At 40.3% G+C, this 20,033-nt stretch overlaps 3 protein-coding genes across 3 annotated transcripts in view; 1 reads left to right on the forward strand and 2 right to left on the reverse strand.

The window, feature by feature from the left end:
• Nucleotides 1–7,046, reverse strand: part of OGN (osteoglycin) — a 22,315-nt gene extending 15,269 nt beyond the window's left edge. The window contains exons 1-3 of the mRNA XM_081802697.1: nucleotides 6,905–7,046; nucleotides 5,683–5,929; nucleotides 3,464–3,557 (exon numbers count right to left, since the gene is read on the reverse strand). Coding sequence (XP_081658823.1) covers nucleotides 3,464–3,557; nucleotides 5,683–5,856 — 268 coding nt within the window. The 5' untranslated portion in view covers nucleotides 5,857–5,929; nucleotides 6,905–7,046. The remainder of the gene's footprint in view (nucleotides 1–3,463; nucleotides 3,558–5,682; nucleotides 5,930–6,904) is intronic.
• The window catches only part of CENPP (centromere protein P), a 192,386-nt gene that overhangs the window by 67,280 nt on the left and 105,073 nt on the right, over nucleotides 1–20,033 (forward strand). The window lies entirely within an intron of this gene.
• Nucleotides 14,235–20,033, reverse strand: part of OMD (osteomodulin) — an 11,096-nt gene continuing 5,297 nt past the window's right edge. The window contains exons 2-3 of the mRNA XM_031038176.2: nucleotides 18,257–19,210; nucleotides 14,235–17,250 (exon numbers count right to left, since the gene is read on the reverse strand). Of these exons, the coding sequence (XP_030894036.1) occupies nucleotides 16,922–17,250; nucleotides 18,257–19,196 (1,269 nt within the window). The 5' untranslated portion in view covers nucleotides 19,197–19,210 and the 3' untranslated portion in view covers nucleotides 14,235–16,921. The remainder of the gene's footprint in view (nucleotides 17,251–18,256; nucleotides 19,211–20,033) is intronic.

Raw genomic sequence — 20,033 nt, forward strand, 5'->3', positions numbered from 1 at the left:
ACCGATCACAGATCACCGTAACAAATGTAGTAATAACAAGCTTGAAATATTGTGAGAGTTCCCAAAATGTGACACAGGACACGATGTGAGCAACTGCTGTTGGGAAGATGGTGCCAATGGACTCGTTCCAGGCGGGTTTGCCGTCACCCTTCAGTCTGTAAGCAGTGCAGCATCTGCAGGGTCAGTAAAACAAGGCGGGCCTGTACCCATGTCTGTACGTCTGCGTACAAACCGTGAGCTGGCGCCAGTATCTTCCCTTCCGGTCCAGCTCCCCAGTGTCACTCTGGCCTCCCCCCACACATTTGTAGCACCAGGCTCTGAGAAATCTGGCTCTCCTGACCCAGTGCTAGGCCCCACAGTAAGTAGCTTGGTTATTACTGACGTGTAACACAGTGGAAAACAAACCTACTCACTGGATTTTCAGTATTTGTCCCTTCTATTTTGTCTTTAGCCTGAAGGTATGTAGTCAAAATACTGTGTTTAAGGGTTACTTGGATTAAATTTGTTTCCTTTAATGTGTTATGTTATTCATTTGAAATGAAATTAAGTTTCTAATTGTAGGCCAATTTTGTTTTATCTTATCCTTGCTGATTCTATTTATAAATGTTTGTTTACCTGTGTGAAATATAACCTTGTTCTAAAATCAAATCTACACAGAAAGTGTGTACTCAGAGAAGTCCCACGCCCTCTTGTCCCCCGCCTCCCAGTGTCCATCTCTCCCTCCTTCCCTCCCCTGGTTCCTTCTGTGATTGGTGGGTAACTAGTCTCCATTTTTAAATTACCTTTGCTTGAGTTTCTTTTCCAGAAACACAAGTAAGCTGATGCAGGTATGTTTTCCATCTCTCTCTTTCTTGGATGAAAGGCAGTACGCTGTAGATACTCTTGCACTTTTTTTTCATATATTCTGGAAATCACTTCTTACAGTCCGTAACAGTCTTCTTCATTCACTTTCACAACTGTGTAGTATTCCCTTCTGTGGATTTACCATACTTCACTTAACCTCTCTTCAGCATATGGGCAGTTAGATTGTTTCCAGAATTTTGCATTTGCAAGCAGTGCTTCAGTGATGCTGCATATGTTTTTTCTTCCTTTTGGAGGTATATCTTTAGGGTAAAAACCTAGAAGTTGATTGCTATGTCACGAAGTAAATGCATGTTTGGTTTTGTTTGACGTTGCTTAACTCCTATCCAAAAACATTATACCAATTTGTATTCCTCCCAGCAATATATGAAGGTCTCTGATAGCCCATGGCCTTGTCAGTGGTATATTTTGGTGTAACAGTTTTAATTTTTGTCCATCAGGTAGGTTAAAATTTGTATCTCAGTGTAATTTAAATTTACATTTCTGTATGTGTGAGATTGAATATCTTTCCATATGTTTAAGGATCATTTTTATATCACTTTTTGAATTGTATGTTCATATCTTTTGCTGGTTTTTCCAGTGGATTTTTATTCAGTTTCTTTTTCCTGGGTCTTTATGTGTTATAAATTAGAGATATTAACTTTATTTCTCTCAGCTTTCAGTTTTGTTTGCCTTCATTTGTGATGCTTTTTCCCATGAAAAAGTTTGATTTCATCAAGTCAAATTGATTGATCTTTTCTATTATTTTCTCTGGATTTTGAGGCATCCCACTCCCAGATTATCATTCCGTATTTGCATGGTTTCACTTTTTACTTTTAGACCCTAATTTATACAATGAGGGATTTGTTTTTCTGTGTAAAGTATGGATCAAATTTTATCCCTTTTCAGTTGACTACTCAGTTGTTCAATACCATTTAAAAAATTTTTTTAGGGGCGCCTGGGTGGCTCAGTTGTTAAGCGTCTGCCTTCGGCTCAGGTCATGATCCCAGGGTCCTGGGATCGAGCCCCGCATCGGGCTCCCTGCTCCGCGGGAAGCCTGCTTCTCCCTCTCCCACTCCCCCTGCTTGTGTTCCTTCTCTCGCTGTGTCTCTCTGTGTCAAATAAATAAATGAAATCTTTAAAAAAAAAATTTTTTTTAAGTTTTTATTTATTTAAGATTTTATTTTATTTGACAGAGAGAGAGTACAAGCAGGGTGAGTGGCAGAGGGAGAGGGAGAAGCAGATGCCCTGCTGAGCAGGGAGCCCCACGAGGGGCTCGATTTTAGGACCCTGGTAATATGAACTGATCCGAAGGCAGACGCTTAACCGACTGAGCCACCCAGGCGCCCCTAAATTTATTTAAATTTCAGTTTGTTAACATATGGTGTAATATTAGTTTCAGGGTCCAACACTCTTTTTCAAAAATACCATCGTTAAGGTGCCTGGAGGGCTCAGTTGGTAGAGCATTGGACTCTTGATCCCGGGGTTGTGAGTTGGAGTCCCACGTTGGGTGTAGAGTTTTTCTTAAAACCTTTAAAAATGCCATCTTTGCTTCAGTGATTTACAATGCCTTCTTTATTATATACTGAGTTTCTACAGGTATTTCTGTTTCTGAACTTCCTATTCTGTTTGTGCACCAGTATCACACGTATTTTAGGATAGATACTTTGAAGTATGTTCTCATGTGTGGTATGTCTTGTTTCCGTGGATACATGTCAGTTCTCAGTGACTTCCTGGCTATTAGTGGAGGTTTGATTTTTCTACATGAACTTGAGAATCAACCTTACCAGCTTTGTAAAGAAGTTTATTGTTACCAATTTAGGCAGAACTGACATCTTTATGATACCGAGTCATCCTATCCAAGAGCAAGGGATGTCTTTCCAATTAGTGTGCGATTTTTTTTCATGTTGTCGTGTGAAACGCTATTCTTTTTTTTTTTTTTTTTAAAGATTTTATTTATTTATTTGACACAGAGAGAGAGAGCACAAGTAGGCAGAGCAGCAGGCAGAGGGAGAGGGAGAAGCAGGCTCCCCGCTGAGCAGGGAGCCCGACACGGGGCTCGATCCCAGGACCCCGGGATCATGACCTGAGCTGAAGGCAGCCGCTTAACCGACTGAGCCACCCAGGCGCTCCCTGAAACGCTATTCTTTGACAGAGCAAAAATAAACCAAGTAGACAGGAACTGTTAAGGAGGACTTTGTTATTTGTTATTTATACATTCTCTATTGTTTTCATAGAAATGTGTATTATAAATATTTATGTATTTAGCCATCTCTGTGTCTTCTGTAAATTTCTCGAAGTTAAGAATTCATTTTATGTCCCTTATCCTCAGGCTGCACATAGTATTTGCAGATCGCTGTCGTTAAATCACTGTTCTGGAATTGCCTTTCTGTAGACAGAGGCACACGCTTTGTACTTGGTTGTTCTTGAATGTTTCCGTCTGCGTTTCTCACTCGTAATGTGGGGTGGCAATGGCTATCTTCCTCAGGGGAGAAGAAAGCCCACTGTTTGAGTTTAACGTATCCCGAGGCCATCTTTAATACCGCAAGGAATAAAGTTCCATAGTAAGCTATCTATTAAAGCTCCTAATGAGATAATTAGATGAGAGGGTATGCACACTTACCATCATTTTCCTTCTTGAGGGGCGGTGGTGTTACACGCTCATCTTTTTGTAATTGAAGACTTCCCTCTTCCGGTATTATCATAGTTTCTTTTTCCTATTGGAAAAATAAAACTTTGTTATCAGGTCTGAAAACGTCTAATTTTGACCATAAAACTTAAGGTCATGGGGCGCCTGGGTCCCTCCGCAGGTTGAGCCTCAACTCTTGGCTTCAGCGCAGGTCGTGATCTCAGGGTCCTGGGATCGAGCTCCTCGTTGGGCTCCGCACTCAGCAGGGAGTCTGCTTGGGATTCTCTCTTCCTCTCCCTCTGCCCCACCCCGCCTCTGCCAAATAAATAAATAAATCTTAGCAAAAAACCCAAAACACCGTAGGGTCACAGTTAGTGTCATTTCCTTTGCACTGCAATAGGGTTTGATACGTAATTCCATATCATCATTCATTAGCTTGTAAGGTAAATATTTGTGTAGCTTGTTTTCACTCCAGACTGTCAACTCCTTGAGTAAAAGAACCAGGTCTGTTTTATTGTTTTATCTCCAAAAGCCGAACTCCGTGCCTCCTAAATGTTGACTATATTGAAATTCCAAATGGAAGCTGGAGGGAACTCTGACTCAGAATGAAAGTTTTTCTGAAGTGGAACCTGAAATGAGATCATATTTATCAAGGGAAGTTCTTTAATTATTCTTTATGGTCTTGTCTTAATTGAGTTCAGTTCCCGATGCCAGATTCTACCCTGTTAAGCAGGATTGCAGCACTAGTCACGCCGCATGTGCAGGGCACTGAGCAAGCTTTTGGTCTCTTCTGCAAGTGACCCATCATTACCTACATGCCTGCCCTGCACCGGGTCCTTCCCTACCCACCCCACGGGGAACCCCAGTCCAGAATGTTAGCCCTGGCGTCTGTATCACTCTTTCCTGTCCTGGGAGGGAACGTTTTCTGCCATTAGATTTGATGTAGATCGCGTGGGGCCCCAGTCTCTACCCTCTGAAAACATGTTCCCCTTTCATCTCCATCTTGACTTCTTTATCCTCCCATGTGAGTTCTGCTTGAGCAGCCCCTCCACTCTGAGTTTGTGTATTAAGTGCTGTTGAATTCTTCTCCACTTCACAAATATCTTGGTCCCTACATTTATATGAAGAGCAGAGACTTCTAAAGCAATGTGAAGAGAAAAAGCAAGAACTTACTATTTTTTAGGGAGCACGGAAGTTTGAAATTATTTTTTTAACTGAGAGATTCCAATCATCGATGTAAGCCAATAGCTTATTGTTATGATAGGCCTTTTTTAAAAATTCTGAAGCTGTGACTAGTGATACCTATCATTTTTGTCTTAATGTTGGGCAAAAATAATGCTAGCATATTAACCAACTCCATTGAAAGAAATTATAGTGTTAACATTTGGTGCTGTGTACTAAAAAAAAAAAAAAAGAAAAAAAAGACAATCAACATTGTTATATATTTGGCTGCGTTTCTCATTTTCCATTGTGTGCGCGCACACACACAGAGTAGGCAGGAGCAGATACTTATGTGCTGGGTTAACTTTTTCCTTACCCAGCATTCATTTCTTTGTGCCAAGAAAACCACAAGTAATTACTCAGCTCATGCAAGTGGAGTATGAAGGATGTGATATGAAGTCATCCCTGCAGAGTATTAGCTAATGACAATTACAGTCACTTGGTAAAAATTGATAGAGTCTAAATTGTTGAAACTCATTAAAAATTAAGCCCCACATTGAGGAGTTTTTCATTTTTCGGTACCATGCATAGTTGGCATGTGTAAGTTTTTGTGAAATGCTATGGACACCAAAATAAGCAGTATTTATTTCCATGAACCACTTCTTCCTAAAATAATAAACCTTAGGCTGGTAATCCAAGATTATTTCTCTTAATACACATTTCTCCTATTTTATTTTGAGACAATATAATACACAAATGTAGGGCGTTGTATAACATTGCTTATAAATCTTCAACCAGTAAGATATCATCTTAAAGTTTAGTTTTTTAAATTTTGTGTTGGTTGCTATAGATACTGTTTGGTTACCACAGGTAACCATGGGAGGCATGCATACTTTAAAAATATAATCTTGGGGACAGTTATTTTGAATTACTTCCAGTCATTTAAAGTGCTGTTTCTTTCCCCTTACCTTATCAGACACATTAAAAAACAAAAACATGTATTTAAATGGGTGACTGTTTTCGAAGTTAAATTTAGAGTAGAAATAAAATACCTTAATATTTTTTCCATCCAGATATTTATCCTCCAAGTCTTGACTAAACAAGGTTTCTTCAAAATTATCTGTTCCATAATCATAGGGCTTGCGTGGGTCCTGCTGAGTCGGTGCTGCTGGCATTATCAGAGGCACAAACAGGAGCAGGAGAAGTATAGACGGCAGAGTCTTCATTTCAGCAAAAATCAAGGTGACTGGAAGTTAATAAGCTAGTGGCCTGCTAACTGGGACAGTGCTCTCTTTTCCCCTGGAAGTAAAGCGCAGACCATCGAAGCAATATTTAAAAGCTTAGAGGACTTTTGGCAGGGTGTACTCAGTAGGGGCCAGGGAACGAGGATTTAACCCTTAGTGATCTTTAATTAGATGCTAAAAGTTTTCAAGTATCAGTGACATTCTTAAAAATAGTTTCAGAAAGTGGTCTTATTTATTTTTCTGTCAAAACCCAAGCAATGTTGATAATTTCAGTTTGTTAATAATTAGGTGCCTTAAACAAAGGTATATGTGTGCAACTGAAATCTTAGGATACCTGTAGTATAAATAGTTAAAATGAAGACTCATGATCCTGTCTCATGTGAGTTAAAAATATCGTATTTCAACTTTGCTATTTTATAAGAACTCTTGATTTGTAATGGTATGAATAGAAATAACTTCTAGGAGTTTTAAAACTTAAACTTCAAATTGAAAATGAAGAGTAGTCATTTACACTTATTTTTAGGTGATAAAGCATATAGGAAAACCCATAATATTAATTTTCTTAGTTTTGTAATTTTCACTGATATCATTATTTTTAGTTAACAGCATTGCTTTTTAAATTTAAACTATGAATAACACAGATAGTATTGCAGACTAGAAAAAATACAGAATTTAACCAAGGATTTGGGGGACGGGGAGGGGGAAGATTCTCTTAGGGTTATCAGTGATGCACATTTCAGACTTCTTCTTAAGTAACCTCAGACAGGATCACTCAGTTGCTGGTGCTGCATCGTACATGCTGGCTTGTCAAAAATCAGTGGCTAAAACGCCTGGCTTTTGACTTACGCAGCAAGGCTCTTGCCTGTAGGGATGTTAAAGTTATGCAGTGACATATTTAAGTGCTTGTTACAATTGTTCAAGGTAACTGAAACTTAAAAAATTAGAGGTGGCCTTTGCATTTATCAAGACTGTTCGATGAATCACATCTTAACAAGCGATATTTAAAATAATATGTGAAAGAAGAGCCTACCGTTGTAGCTTTTTTGAAGCTTTTTGTGGTTTTCCTCAATAGAAGTTCATGGCTGTGTATTAGCCCCAAGTGGTAGGTGAAGGAGGAAGGCTGTGGATCAGTTTCAAACTGCTGCATGGAGTTTCAGGGCCCAGCAGCTTTAAATGCAGTTTGCATGTGGTGGAGATCCTGGCCAACATTCTTTCTCTGGGGTGAATTGTAGTGTGCTGTACTGGAGAGCTGTGCTTAAAACATTTGCATCTGCCGTGCTTGGTCTGCTTCTACTAAGGACTGTAAGCTCGTGTTATTTTTATCTTGTGTAATGAGCACTAAGGTTTCATGAATATTATTTGTGAAGATGACATAGCTTTAAAGTCATGCTTTTTATTTTAATGCTTTCCCAGGAGATAAAACGTACGCTTTTTCAACAAAATAAAAGACCAAACCAAAGTCTAGTCTGTGCTCTTAATTTTACGAGGGGTAAAAATATTGCTCCAGTACCATAATTAGCATATAGCCAAGAAATTTCCAGTGTAAAAATTAGTTTTAGCATAAATTATCTTGCAGTTAAATCAGTTGGCCCCCCCCTTTATTTTAGTTACGTATGATAAATATCCAAGTCTGATAAATCAGCTTTTAAAAAACACGTTTGATTTGTAATTTGGAGTTTGATGGTAAAAGATACATTTGCTAAATTAAGGAAACTATAAAATTTTTTTTGTGATTTTTGAAAGTTTAAATGGTATTTTTATTTTTATTTATTTTTATTTTTAAAAATTTTTATTTAACAGAGAGCGAGACAGCGAGAGAGGGAACACAAGCAGGGGGAGTGGGAGAGGGAGAGGGAGAAGCAGGCTTCCTGCGGAGCAGGGAGCCCGATGCGGGGCTCGATCCCAGGACCCTGGGATCATGACACGAGCTGAAGGCAGACGCTTAACAACTGAGCCACCCAGGCGCCCCTGAATGGTATTTTAGATAACTATATGACCATCGTAAAGATTCACTTTCATTTTATCACTCTTTGGTGCACTCAGCACTCAAGGTAACATTTCTTTCTCCTCTAAACTAAAAATCCCATAAATATGGGTATGGATAAATATTTTATTACAAAACAGAAAAGAATACCAATTTGTTCTCTTTTCTATTCAAAATTGTCTGTAGGGTCTTTCAAATTAAAGCTTGGAAAAACTAAGACGTGAATGCTCATGATTTTATTTGAATGTGAATTATTTTACATTTACTTGTGATATTCTCTGGTTTTGGCTGATATAAATTGTCAGTTTTATGGCTTTAAGGATACAATAAAAACTTTAGAGTCTTTGCATATATCTAATAATGAAACAAATACTGATTTGTTTTGCACAGTGTGGCAGGTTTGTTGAGAAGTGAACAGGATAGATGTTAAATGTCAGATTTAAAGAGTCCTAAAGATTGGGTGTTTTACTAATGACACACACAGTGTGATCCTTTGTAACTTTCATAGAAAATTATCCTGTGAAGTATAATGTCTTTCCTTGGGAAGTCATGACCAGTGAATACAGTTTTATTGGCGTTCATCCATGGAGTAAGTTTTCTGGACACCAGTTTTCTGCCAGAAGTGCAGACAAATGCACTCAGACTCCTAAACTCCATTTTTCTCCTGGAGTACTTCCCTGGTTGGCAGTGATCTAACTTCTGTGGACCTCAGTGTCTTTATCTGCTGGGCTAGAATCTAGTCACTACAGAGCTTTTCAGCCTCAGCACTATTGAAATCTTGGAGTAGGTAGTTCTTTGTGGTGGGGGCTGTCCTGTGCATCGTAGGACATTTTGCAGCATCCCCGCTCTCTGCCCGCTAGACGCCAGTAGCATTCCTCCACCCCTCACCCCCATCAGCCATGGCAACCAGTATTTTCTCAAGACATTGTCCCTTCGAATGACCAAACACATACTTCTTACAAATCACAGTACGGCGTCCTTGAACGGGGATCCCTCACAGCCAAACAGTGATAAAAATCGAGAGATGCTGGTGCACGACAGAATCCCATTCAGTTATTAATAACTGTTCAGCCCATCATCAGATCTTATGAAAATGTCTCCCAGGGCGAGGCCACTCAGGTTTGCAGGCTTCTGTGCATTCTTGTCGGGTTCTAAAAGCGGGGTGGTTTCCGTAACGTCAGGCTTCACCCTTTCAGGTGTCTGGTGTAATCGAGCTGCTCTGAGCCTCTCTTGAGACGTCAGTGTAATACTGGATTTCCCTCATTACATCACCTACTACGTCTTGTTCTCTGCATTTGTACCCAAACCGCCCCATCTCAGGAAGGGGTGTTGGGTCCGGCCACGGTGCTGGTCTGGGTGCAGGCAGCACTGCTAGTGGGTGAGTCTGACCCTCTCAGTCCACGTCTGTTCAGGCGAGTTACACAGATGCAGAACTGGAGGTGCGTCCTTGGCACCAGGCAGGGTGGCTGCCCTCCCTGTTAGCCCCACCGTTAGCCCCACTTTTGCCAGGCGACCCCTGGAAGTTCTGACAGAAAGGCTGGAAACATGGAATTGTCCCCGCTCCCAGCCCTTGTAGTTGCAGCCCTGGTCCCCTGACCGCTGCATCCATTGGTGATGTGGGGAAGGAAGACCACTGTCCCTTTCTGCCCCGCTTTCCCAGACCCGCGAGAAACGCAGGACTGTATCCAGTGGGGACGCTCCTCCAGCCCCACTCATGTTCACGTGGAGTGTGAGCACACTTGTGAAGGCTTGTAAGCCAGCCCTTCATATTTTTATCTCCCCCGTTTTAGACAACCAGTGTTTTAATTACTCATTCCAGTTCTCTATAAAACTCTTTCTCTGAGCTATTTCTCTCTGCTGGTTGTTGGACATCATGTGAGTTCCTTGGTCTGAGGAGATGACAGTTGGCTGTGGAATATCTTCTTTTCTGGTTTTCTGTATCTCTCTGAGCATTTGCATCTATCACCAGGTCACCAAAGCCCAGGCCAGAGTCAGTAGCTCTTCCTGTCAGGACCCCTTTGTAGCCCCCAGGGCTACCACATGAGTCTGCGTTGCCAGCCATGTTCAAGACCACGGTCTCTGCCACACGGCCACCTATAGTCTCTGTCTCTCTTGTTGCCAGAACAGATCATATTGGCATTTTATACCTCAGAGGGTGCAAGAGATTCTAGCTTCAGCCCATCTCCACACTGCTGCAGTCCCCCCACACGCACTCATTTCGTGGGCCCAGGCAGCCATCTCTAGGGAGCGCATGGGGATAGATGCATGTCAGATCCACTCATCTTCCAAAACTGGAAGGCAGGTTTTCTGGTGGGTGATTGACATGTCCAACATTAATACCCACAATTATTTCCATAAGACTGTGCCCCATATGGACATTCCTTTAATAGGCCAAGATCCCATTACTGTCCTACTGATCATATGGCTGGGCCATTGGCCACTGCCCGTGAGTCAGTAAACACCCACACAGAGGGGCTCTTAACATTGTTCTGTTCGTCCGTTGCTGCTAGGAAAACAGCATACAGTTCAGCACACCATGCTGATGTGTTTGTATATTCTTCAGTCAGAGTGGTGGCCTTCCAGACAGGATGTTGTTCATTCACCTTGGAACTGCTCTCCATAAACCAGGCAGCTCTTTGTTCTTGGTAGAGAGCTGTCCTATGGACAGTATGGACAGTAGAGTCCAGCAGCCCCTTTCGCAGCTCCAGAATCACTCCCCGGGGCCGGGGGGGGGGTCCCTGCTCATAAAAATCTCCTCCTTAAGTTCCCCACGCACTGCCATCCCCATTAGGGAGTTCCTCAAGCATCATCCTAGACATGGTATTTCAGGTTTCAAGACCCTTTTATGTCCTTCAGTCCTAGGGGTGGCTTCAATTAATAATGTCCAATAGCAAGGTAGTAAAGCCCCTCAAATATTAATTCTCTTGTCCAGAGTTCCTGCAGTCAGCACTGGGAGGCGCTCACAGGCTCTTGCCAGAGGCCCCATTCTAGGCTTCACAAAGGGCCATTGCGCAGAGAATTGTCCCTACCAGCACTCCAGCTTTGGAAGTTCCAAACACTTACCTTTACCAGTTTATTAAAGATTGTGACAAAGGATCTGAATCCACAGTGAGTTGAAGAGATGTATAGTGCAGTGTCTAGGGAAGGCACAAAGCTTCACGTGCACCCCAATTCTGGCATCTCCTGTTCAACTGGAAGCCCCCCTTTTATGGAGGCTTCTTTATGTAGTCCTAATTGACCAAGTCATTGGCCATTGGCCAATTCAACCTCTAGCCCCTCCCTCTCCCCTAAGATTGCAGGTGCCTTGGGACTGAAAACTTGATCTTCCTGGCAGCCAGTGCACCCCCCTCTTGAGGGGGTCCCCTAAAGTCATCTGCATTAACATAACAAAAGACACCTTAATCACTCTCTAAGCTTAGGAAATTCCAGGGGTTTTGGGAATTGTGGGCCTGGAACCATGAATGTGAAGACCCAATATATCTTTCTTATAAATCACAGTATCGCACCCTGGAGGGCAAAATTACCACCACTGAGAATCATTCAGTTACTAGATATTTATAGTCCCTTTTAGGCAACATTCTAGGATTTTATGGAAAGTCTATGATCTCCATCCCAAATCTTCTTATGCCTGAAGCCTAGTCATGTGGTCAGGTGAGATAAAGTGAGAACCCAAGTATTTACCGGACCAAAGGGTGAACTTTAATGGGGGAGGAGTTATGACCTGATGTGAGGAAGGATTCATGTTAAAAACTTACTGTACTTGTGAGTTTTTCCAGGTAGTACATAAATCCCCATATAGTAAATTCGCAGCCTAACTAAGCCTGTAAAGTAATATAAGTTCCATGTAATTTCCATGAGACTGTGATATTTACTTGCTAGGCATAGTTTATTTATTTAGGAATTTGGAACATATGAGAAACTTTAGGGTTTTTTTTAGCTGTTATGGTTTAATTTTGTTTCCAGCTGCTGTTATTCTTTATTTCCAAGAATTAGGGGGAAAAATGGATTTGGAATCAGGAAACCAGGGCTTTAGTTCTAGCCGTCCTTTGGGTCCTATGAATTCTTTGCAACAGTAACAGTATACAGGAGAGACTAGGTTTATTTCTTCTCTTTTTCCCCCTTGGAGTTGGTTAAGTGTGTTACATGATATGAACACATCTGCGCTTTATTTAGTGGTCCCAACCAGAGGAATAAAGGGAAAATGTAGAGTGTTTCAGGTAATATGTAAGTACAAGGTAAACATTCTCAACCAGTTTTATTGTGAGCAAATTTATGAAATAGACTTTATTTATATCCTTTCTAAAAGCTAATCATATATTATGCTTTTGTTTGTTAACTAAACCTGATGGGCTTTTGGAATATAGGTGAGGTTCAGTGGGGTGGAGTCTGGAACCCACAACTAAGAATTCTTGAGATATCTTTGGTGCAAAATGGTGGTTTATTAAAGCACGGGGACAGGACCCATGGGCAGAAAGAGCTGCTGCCCCCGGGCTGTGAGGGGTGGCTGATTACATACTATGGGGTTGGGGGTAGTTAGGAAAAAGGGAGGTTTCCAAAGAACTTTCATATGCTAAAGAGGACCTACGAGATACCAGAGACCTTGCCATTGTCAAGTTGAGGTTGTTGACCCCGCTAGTAAGGCGTTGACATTAAGATAGTTTGGAACTTCCTGGAGGAACATTAAACTCTGCCCACTTCAGTTATCTCTCAATGGGCTGCAGGGTATAAGGGCATTTAATTGTATCTACATTTCCTTCTGGAAGCTAGGTTATTGATGACAGGAATGCTTTGTTCTTGTAGATTGCTAAGACATTTGTAAACTGAGGGACACTCATGTCTTGTAGGATTGTGATCTCTGTAATTTAACTATTTTTCCTATAGGGCAGCCAGGAGTGCCAGAGGAATGTCACATATATCCCATGGGAGGCGGGGTTGTGGGGTGTCAGCTTCTGCTTTGTCCTCAGCTTGCCTTCTGTTGCCTCATCAAACCTGGTTCTGGACTGATTTGGATTCATTTGTCAGTGGTCACAAATACAGTTCAGCCTAGTAGCTAACTAATACTTCTAAGCGTAATGAGAAAATAGATGAATTTTCATTTTTTCCCCTGCTGTAAATATCAGATGAACTGGTTTTGTCTGTAGTTGTGGTAGATAATTGTGCAATCTTGATGTGCTACTTATGGAAGTAGTTACTTTATTCTTGAATTTCTCCTAAGGAAAGCATTGGGTTTCATTTTGTTTTTTAATGAGAAATACTTGGGGTGGGTATGAGTTCCTGAGGGCCATTTTCAAGTAGCAAAAGATGGTTGTTAACCTGCCTCCTCATTGGGCCCTGCAGCTGGGTGACCCATTTGCATACACACCCCTTTGGAGGGAGGAGCCAGAGCAGAGTTGAACCCTTCCAATTAGGCTGGAGGAGCTACTCTAGCCAGAGGAACCAGGGCACAGTGCCCAGGGAGGGGGTGGAGGGAACTGTGTTCCCCGCCCTGGCAGGCTGTCTAAGGGTGCTCTGGAAAGCTGAACTAGCAAATAGTGACCTGGAATATGTTTGTTTGGGGTGTAGGATGTAAGTACCCTCTACTCTCTCCCTAAGAAAACCTTTAGTAAAATCTCTCTTGTTCACTCATCTTTTGTACGAATAGAATCTTGGAAGGAACCACGAAGATGCTGGTTCCTTGCTAGGGTCCCTGAGAACACACCGAGGTCTGACATCTGGGGGCACTCAGATCTAGCAGGCTGCTAGGCTGGCCATGCTGAAGTACTAGTTACTGCTTGTTGGGTACCTGGAACTGGCATGCACTTTGTTCATTGCTCTGTTACATAGACGAATTCTCTTTATTCTTTTAGTAGCCCTAGGAGAACCAGCTTCCTTGTAGGAATGCGGAAAGGGGAGCTTCAGAGTTCCAGATCTTACTCTGGCATCTGGCTTAGGAGTCTCAAGTCTGGCTTCTGCCAGGGCTTATCAGATTTCACGTTCCTTGTTTCCAATTGCTAAATTGTGCAGTTTTATTCTTAACAAAGCCTGTTCTCTGGGGATTTTAAAATATCAATATAGGAGGATAAAAAGAAGCTCCAGAATTCTGAAAATTGGAGGGTTTTTTGTTTTTTAAACTGTGCAAGAGGTGAAAGAAGTAATGACCATGTCTTTATATTCATCTCACCTCGGGAGCTTGTTTCTCCACTCCTGCCAATCAGTTCCTGCTCACACATCAAGGTACCACCTCTTCTGGAAACCTTGAGCTACTTCACTGCGTCCTGACCAGAAATAAAGTTCGGATATCTGTCTGTGCTCCCATAGTCTTTTCAAAGTTACTGCCATGTTAGCATTGTATTTCTTTCTTCCTTGTGTTAGAATGAGTTGATCTTATTTTCTTCGGTAAGTTTTTTATTAACAGCTTTATTGAGACAATTCACACCTCATACAGTTCACCATTTTAAAATCTACGATTCAGTAATTTTTAGTATTTTTAGATTTGTACAGCCGTCACCACAATCAGTTTTAGAACATTTTTATTCCCTCAAAAACAGTCACTCCCACTTTCCCTCTCTTCCCCTCCCGCAGCCCCAGGCAACCGGGAATCTTTCTGTCTTTACAGATTTGCGTGTTCTGAGCATTTCATTTAAATGGAGTCATACTATGCGCAGTCTTCTGTGACTGAGTTTTCACCTCGTGAGATGTTTTCCTGGTTCATCTATTTGGTAGCATGACATATCAGCACTTCATTTCTTCTCTTAGCTGAATAATATTCCGTTGTGTATATATACCACATTTTAATTATCCATTTATCAGCTGATGGACATTTGGATGCTTTCCACTTTTTGGCTCCTAATGGATAGTGCTGCTCTGAACATTTGTTTACATGTTTCTGTGTGAACATATGTGTTTAGTTCTCTTGAGTATGTATCTAGGAGTGGAATTGCTGCATCCTAAGTGACTCTAAATTTTGAAGTACCAGACTGCTTTCCAAAACGGCTTCACCATTGGACATCCCACCAGCAGCATATGAGAGCCCTACTTTCTCTGCCTCCTTGCTGATAACATCTGTTCTGTGTCTGTCTTTTTGGTTCTAGCCATCCCAGTGAGTGTGGAAGGGTCTCTCATTAGGGTTTTCATTGGCGTTTCCCTGATGGCTTCTCATTAGATTTTAAATGGTTTTAGGTTAGAGATAGTTGTATCTTTTTCTGAAATACCCATAGGGGTATTTTCCAATATTAGCTCGTAATATTTAAATTTATAAGCCTATTTTTAAGAATTTCAATAAAGGGGGAGGTGGTCCTTAAATTTTCTCCCTCCCTTCCTTCCTTCCTTTTTTTTTTTAAACCTCTGTTGAAAGTGTGCTTTGTCCACATTACTAGCGTTTGCTCTGCTACCCTCACCCTTGTGTCTTGAGATGCCAAGGGTGCATGTACATTCTGCTTCTTGCCCTTATTGCTAACCCCTACACACCAAATGCCTTGATGAATGTTAATTAAATGAATGAATGGAGTGTTGTTTGTGTTCATTCTGAATGGCTGAGCTTGTCCTTGGGGACAGGTGGGTGTTTTGTTTCTGCTAATGCTAATAACTTACTCAAAGAAATAAAGAGCATTAGGGGCTTCATTTTACACTTTATCTCCAGCAAAATAAAGACTCGCCAGTTGAAAACTCCTACAATAAAGTTTTACTTGTCTGGTCCTGGCCTGTTGTCCACATTGTTAATGTTTATTGTTTGGGTTCCCTGTGTAGGTCGCCCCATCTCTCTTCCTCATCTGAGGAACTCTGTGAAATGTCAGCTGATAAGTCAGGAGAGCTCATCACAGCACTTCCATCACCTTTGTTACAAGGCGTACTTAAAATACTTCGAAATGATAGATTAAATAATAGGTGCGTCTAAGGTTTTAAAGAAGATATCAAAGCTTGTCCAAATTGTAAAGGAACTCTATTCAACTTTAGCACCAATTAAATAAATACTGGCTAGTGCACATACATGTTTCTACTATATCGTGCTAGGAAAATGGAAGTGTTTTAATAAAGCTGGTATATTGTTGTGTGCTAAATTAACCTTGTGAGCAAAGCAGTTATTTATTAGCAAATCTCTATGTAAACTACAACAACAACAAAAAACTTTCCCTGGTGAGTTTACTATAAAAACATTTATCTCAGGGCGCCTGGGTGGCTCAGTTGGTTGGGCGACTGCCTTCGGCTCGGGTCGTGGTCCTGGAGTCCCGGGATCGAGTCCCGCATCGGGCTCCCTGCTCAGCGGGGAGTCTGCTTCTCCCTCTGACCCTCACCCCTCTCATGCTCTCTCTCTCATTCTCTCTCTCAAATGAATAAATAAAATCTTTAAAAAAAAAAAAAATTTATCTCAGTTAAAATGGAAGACAGATTGTTTTGGACAATTGCTGAAATCTGCTAAAATATGGATTGTGATGAGACAATTTGGTGTTTTTTAGTTACCCAAATGCAGGTTTTAGAATTTTGTTGTTTTGGTGCTCTGAGAGAAATACAAAGACCTATTGATTTCATGAACCGACAAGTCTTGGAACCTTAGTAGAATGACCTCTTCTGAAAATCAGAAGCATCCTCTGTTGCTCTCAGTGGTAGGTGGGGATGGTGGATGGGAGGTGGATGTCATGGTGATAAGATTTCACATACAAGTGTGAAAGCTTTTCTGGAGATCAGGTCAAAGAAAAATAATTGACTCCTAAGTGAATGGCTGTGCGTTACAGGAACATAAGCCTGGGCATCTCAGCTCTGACCTCCTCTAGTTCTTGACTTCTAGTGCTGCTGCTTTCATCACTCTTAGAACAGTTAATATCACTAGCGATGGCATACTTGCTTTTTTCCTCAGCTTGATAATACTTTATGTTTAAAGTTTAGTTTTTTATTCCCACTTATGATTCTAATTTGTATTTCTAAAGACTTATGTCATTTTAAGTAAGTTTGAATCCTATGTAATGATGCAAATGTTAAATTAAATTCAGTCTGATCTTATACGTGATTCTGGATACATTACTGTGAGCCTTCCATGTTTAATTAAATTAATATTGAATAATAATATTGTATAAAATCATAAACGTATACCTATATTGTTTCTTGCCATTCTTGACTTCCATAATAGTGAGGGTCAGTGTTTTCTTCTGTTGCTTCTTGTTCTGGACCTTCTTGGTGATCATCATGTTCTTCACTATCAGCATCATCCTGAAATCTCCTGAAAACTTGGGTCTTCAGTTGTATTGTTTGACCATTAGTGCTTCTTTGCTCACCATAATAAATAGTGTGTATATGAGGGAAGCAGAGGGAAACGTATGAGCTTATTGGCTCTTTTAGCTTATTTTGGTCCATACGAATGTACGTTAAGTGGTGGTAATGCAGTGGGTCAACAGATGGACATATCACTGTAACATTGATATCTGAAAAATACAAATTAAAGATTAATCCTGCTGCATTACATCTAGAATCCTACATTGGATTTTATTAAAATATGAGATACAGTCTTATTAAAATACTTATAGGTAGAATTAGGTTTAATTGGTTTTTACAGTAATCAAATAATAAAATGAAGAAAATGAAACTACAGATGAGTTATATGTTCAAAGTAAATGATGGCTTTCAGAGCGCATCTGTCCTGATGAGCACTGGGTGATGTGTGGAAGTGCTGAGTCACTGTATTGTCCACCTGGGACTCACACAGCACTGTGTGGTAACTATACTGGAATTAAAATTTTAAAAAACGGTGGCTTTGTTGGCTATTTATTTGTTACATAATAAATTCTTAGTAGAAATCTCAAAAAGAAAAAAGTAAAAATCACCTATAGTCCCAACTACTCAGGATACTCCTATTTTTTCATATACTCTGCAATACTACTTGTCAGTGTTCAAGGTGATAACATTTATTAGAAAACACTATAAAACTTTAAAAAAAAAAAAAACAAGACTATAAACTTGGACGCCTAGGTGGCTCAGTCAGTTAAGCTCTCCTGCTCCCCCTGCTTGTGCTCACTCTCTCTGTGTCAAATAAATAAATAAAATCTAAAAACAAAAAAAGAAAGAAAGAAAATAAAACTTTATAGCACACCTTCCTGAGGCCAGCTTTGGCCATTTCCCTAGCTACTTCAAATCAACTATTTTTATGTAAAGCATAGATTTGTTTTTAAAGATTGATTCTTTAAAAGGTCAGCATAGGGCCCCTGGGTGGCTCAGTCTGGGCTCAGGTCATGATCCCAGGGTCCTCGGATTGAGTCCTGCATTGGGCTCCCTGCTCCCAGCGGGGAGTCTGCTTCTCTCTCTCCTCCCCACTCATGCTCGCTCTCACTCTCTCTCTCTCTCTCTCAAATAAATAAAAATCTTCAAAAACATTTTAAAAGGTCAACATACTATTCTTTTTGTCTTTAAAAAAGATAATGAAATTTTACATACTTTCAATTTCATTATTTTCTATGTATAGGTGTTGTAAATTTCTTGGAATATAGAATGCTTGCTTCAGTTTGTTGTGTCCAACATTGAGCTCTATAAGGTTGGAAAGATTAAAAATATTATATGGGATGTCTTGTAGTTTGTTGTGTGACATTCGTAGAGCCTGAAGTTTGGGAAGTTCATTGAAGTAATTTTCTGGTATAGAAGAAATTGAATTATTTTCTAAAGACAGGTACATAAGCGAAGAAGGCAGACCAGGAGGCATTGATTCTAATCTGTTATTACATAGGTTGAGCTGCATTAATTTTTCCATTTTGGCAAGTATTTTTTCTTGTAACATGGAATCCTCAAGATGATTATAACAGAGATCAAGCATTGTCAAGTTTACTAGCCCATCCATGGCATTTGTCTGCAACCTGGAGATCTCATTGTAGCCAAGAAGAAGTCTTTCCAAAGACTTAGGGAGAGGAAATGGAAATTCTTCTAGATTGTTATGCTGTAGGTGAAGTTGTAGTAGATTTGACAACTTAGCAAACACACCGTGATCAATCTTTTGAGATGTAATTTTGTTGTGGCTGAGGTTGATTTCTTTAAGATGAGTTGCATTGATGAATGAATCTGCAGTCACAGCCTCAATTTCATTGAATTGAAGGTAGACCTGCTGTATGTGTGCTGGGACACGTGGGATAGTCTTGAGTTTGCGATTTTCACAGTACATTGATGATGGAAAATTGGGTGGACAGAAGCATTCAGTGGCACAGCCTAACACATGCTGATGAAAAGGAATTTGAAAGTCCTCATTTGGATGAAATTGGAATTCTGGTTGGTAGACATCATCTGGGTCTTGATCATAATCTTCATCCCATTGATAATTTTCATATTGGCAATATACTTTGACTCCAAAAAAGAGGAAGAGGACACATGCTGGACTTAAAAAGCCCATGTTCTTTTTTTGTCCTATTACAAGGAGGAAGCAAATATATTGTGGGAGAAGTGAGTAAATCCTAGAATAATTTTTGTGTAATTAACAGTTACTTAAAATGCATAATATATATATCTGTATTGAAATATATAAAAGAATGTCCAGAATAAATGGGCAACGCTCAAACCAAAATTAATGTTTAAGTACCAATAAGGTGGTATTAAAAAAAAAAGTCTCGTTTTGCATTGAACCAGACTATATACCCATCTTTGAAGAGAATCCTAGTTTGTCTTGCTTACTATAGATATACAATGATAACTTGACCTCTCTCAGCCCCAAAGCTGGGTGGGTACTCCCTCCACTAAAAATGTTGAGTGTTCCACTAACTATTTGGTCCCTTCAGTGATGGTCACTACCTATGAGAGGAGACATTCTTGGTCCTAGTTAATATTAACCAACATTTTCCCACTGCAGCTTCTGTTTGTGGATGCTCTTTTCTGCCCTTGGAAAAGCATGAAACATTCCCTTTTATGTAAGAGCTTGAGATATTAAAAATAGCTATCATCTTTCCTCTTAGTGTTTCTGTCCAAGCCTGACCATGACTTCAGATTTTCCCCCAATGAAACCATTTCCAGAATCCAATTATTTTGTCTCTGACTCCACTTGAATAACTGCCTCAAATCCCAAATACACACAATATTTACAGTCTATAAACTTTTAGCTTCTAATAGGTTATTCTATACATTTTTCTTTCTTTCCACTAATATTTTTGAGTTTAAGTCCTAGAAAAACAGATACTGAAAACGCACTGTCTTGTCTCCCAGGAGTTGAGGTCTGGTGGAGACTCAGAAAGACAGG

This window comes from Leptonychotes weddellii, chromosome 14 (genome assembly GCF_054177405.1).
Source record: "Leptonychotes weddellii isolate Sample4059 chromosome 14, ASM5417740v2, whole genome shotgun sequence".
Lineage (NCBI taxonomy): Eukaryota > Metazoa > Chordata > Mammalia > Carnivora > Phocidae > Leptonychotes > Leptonychotes weddellii.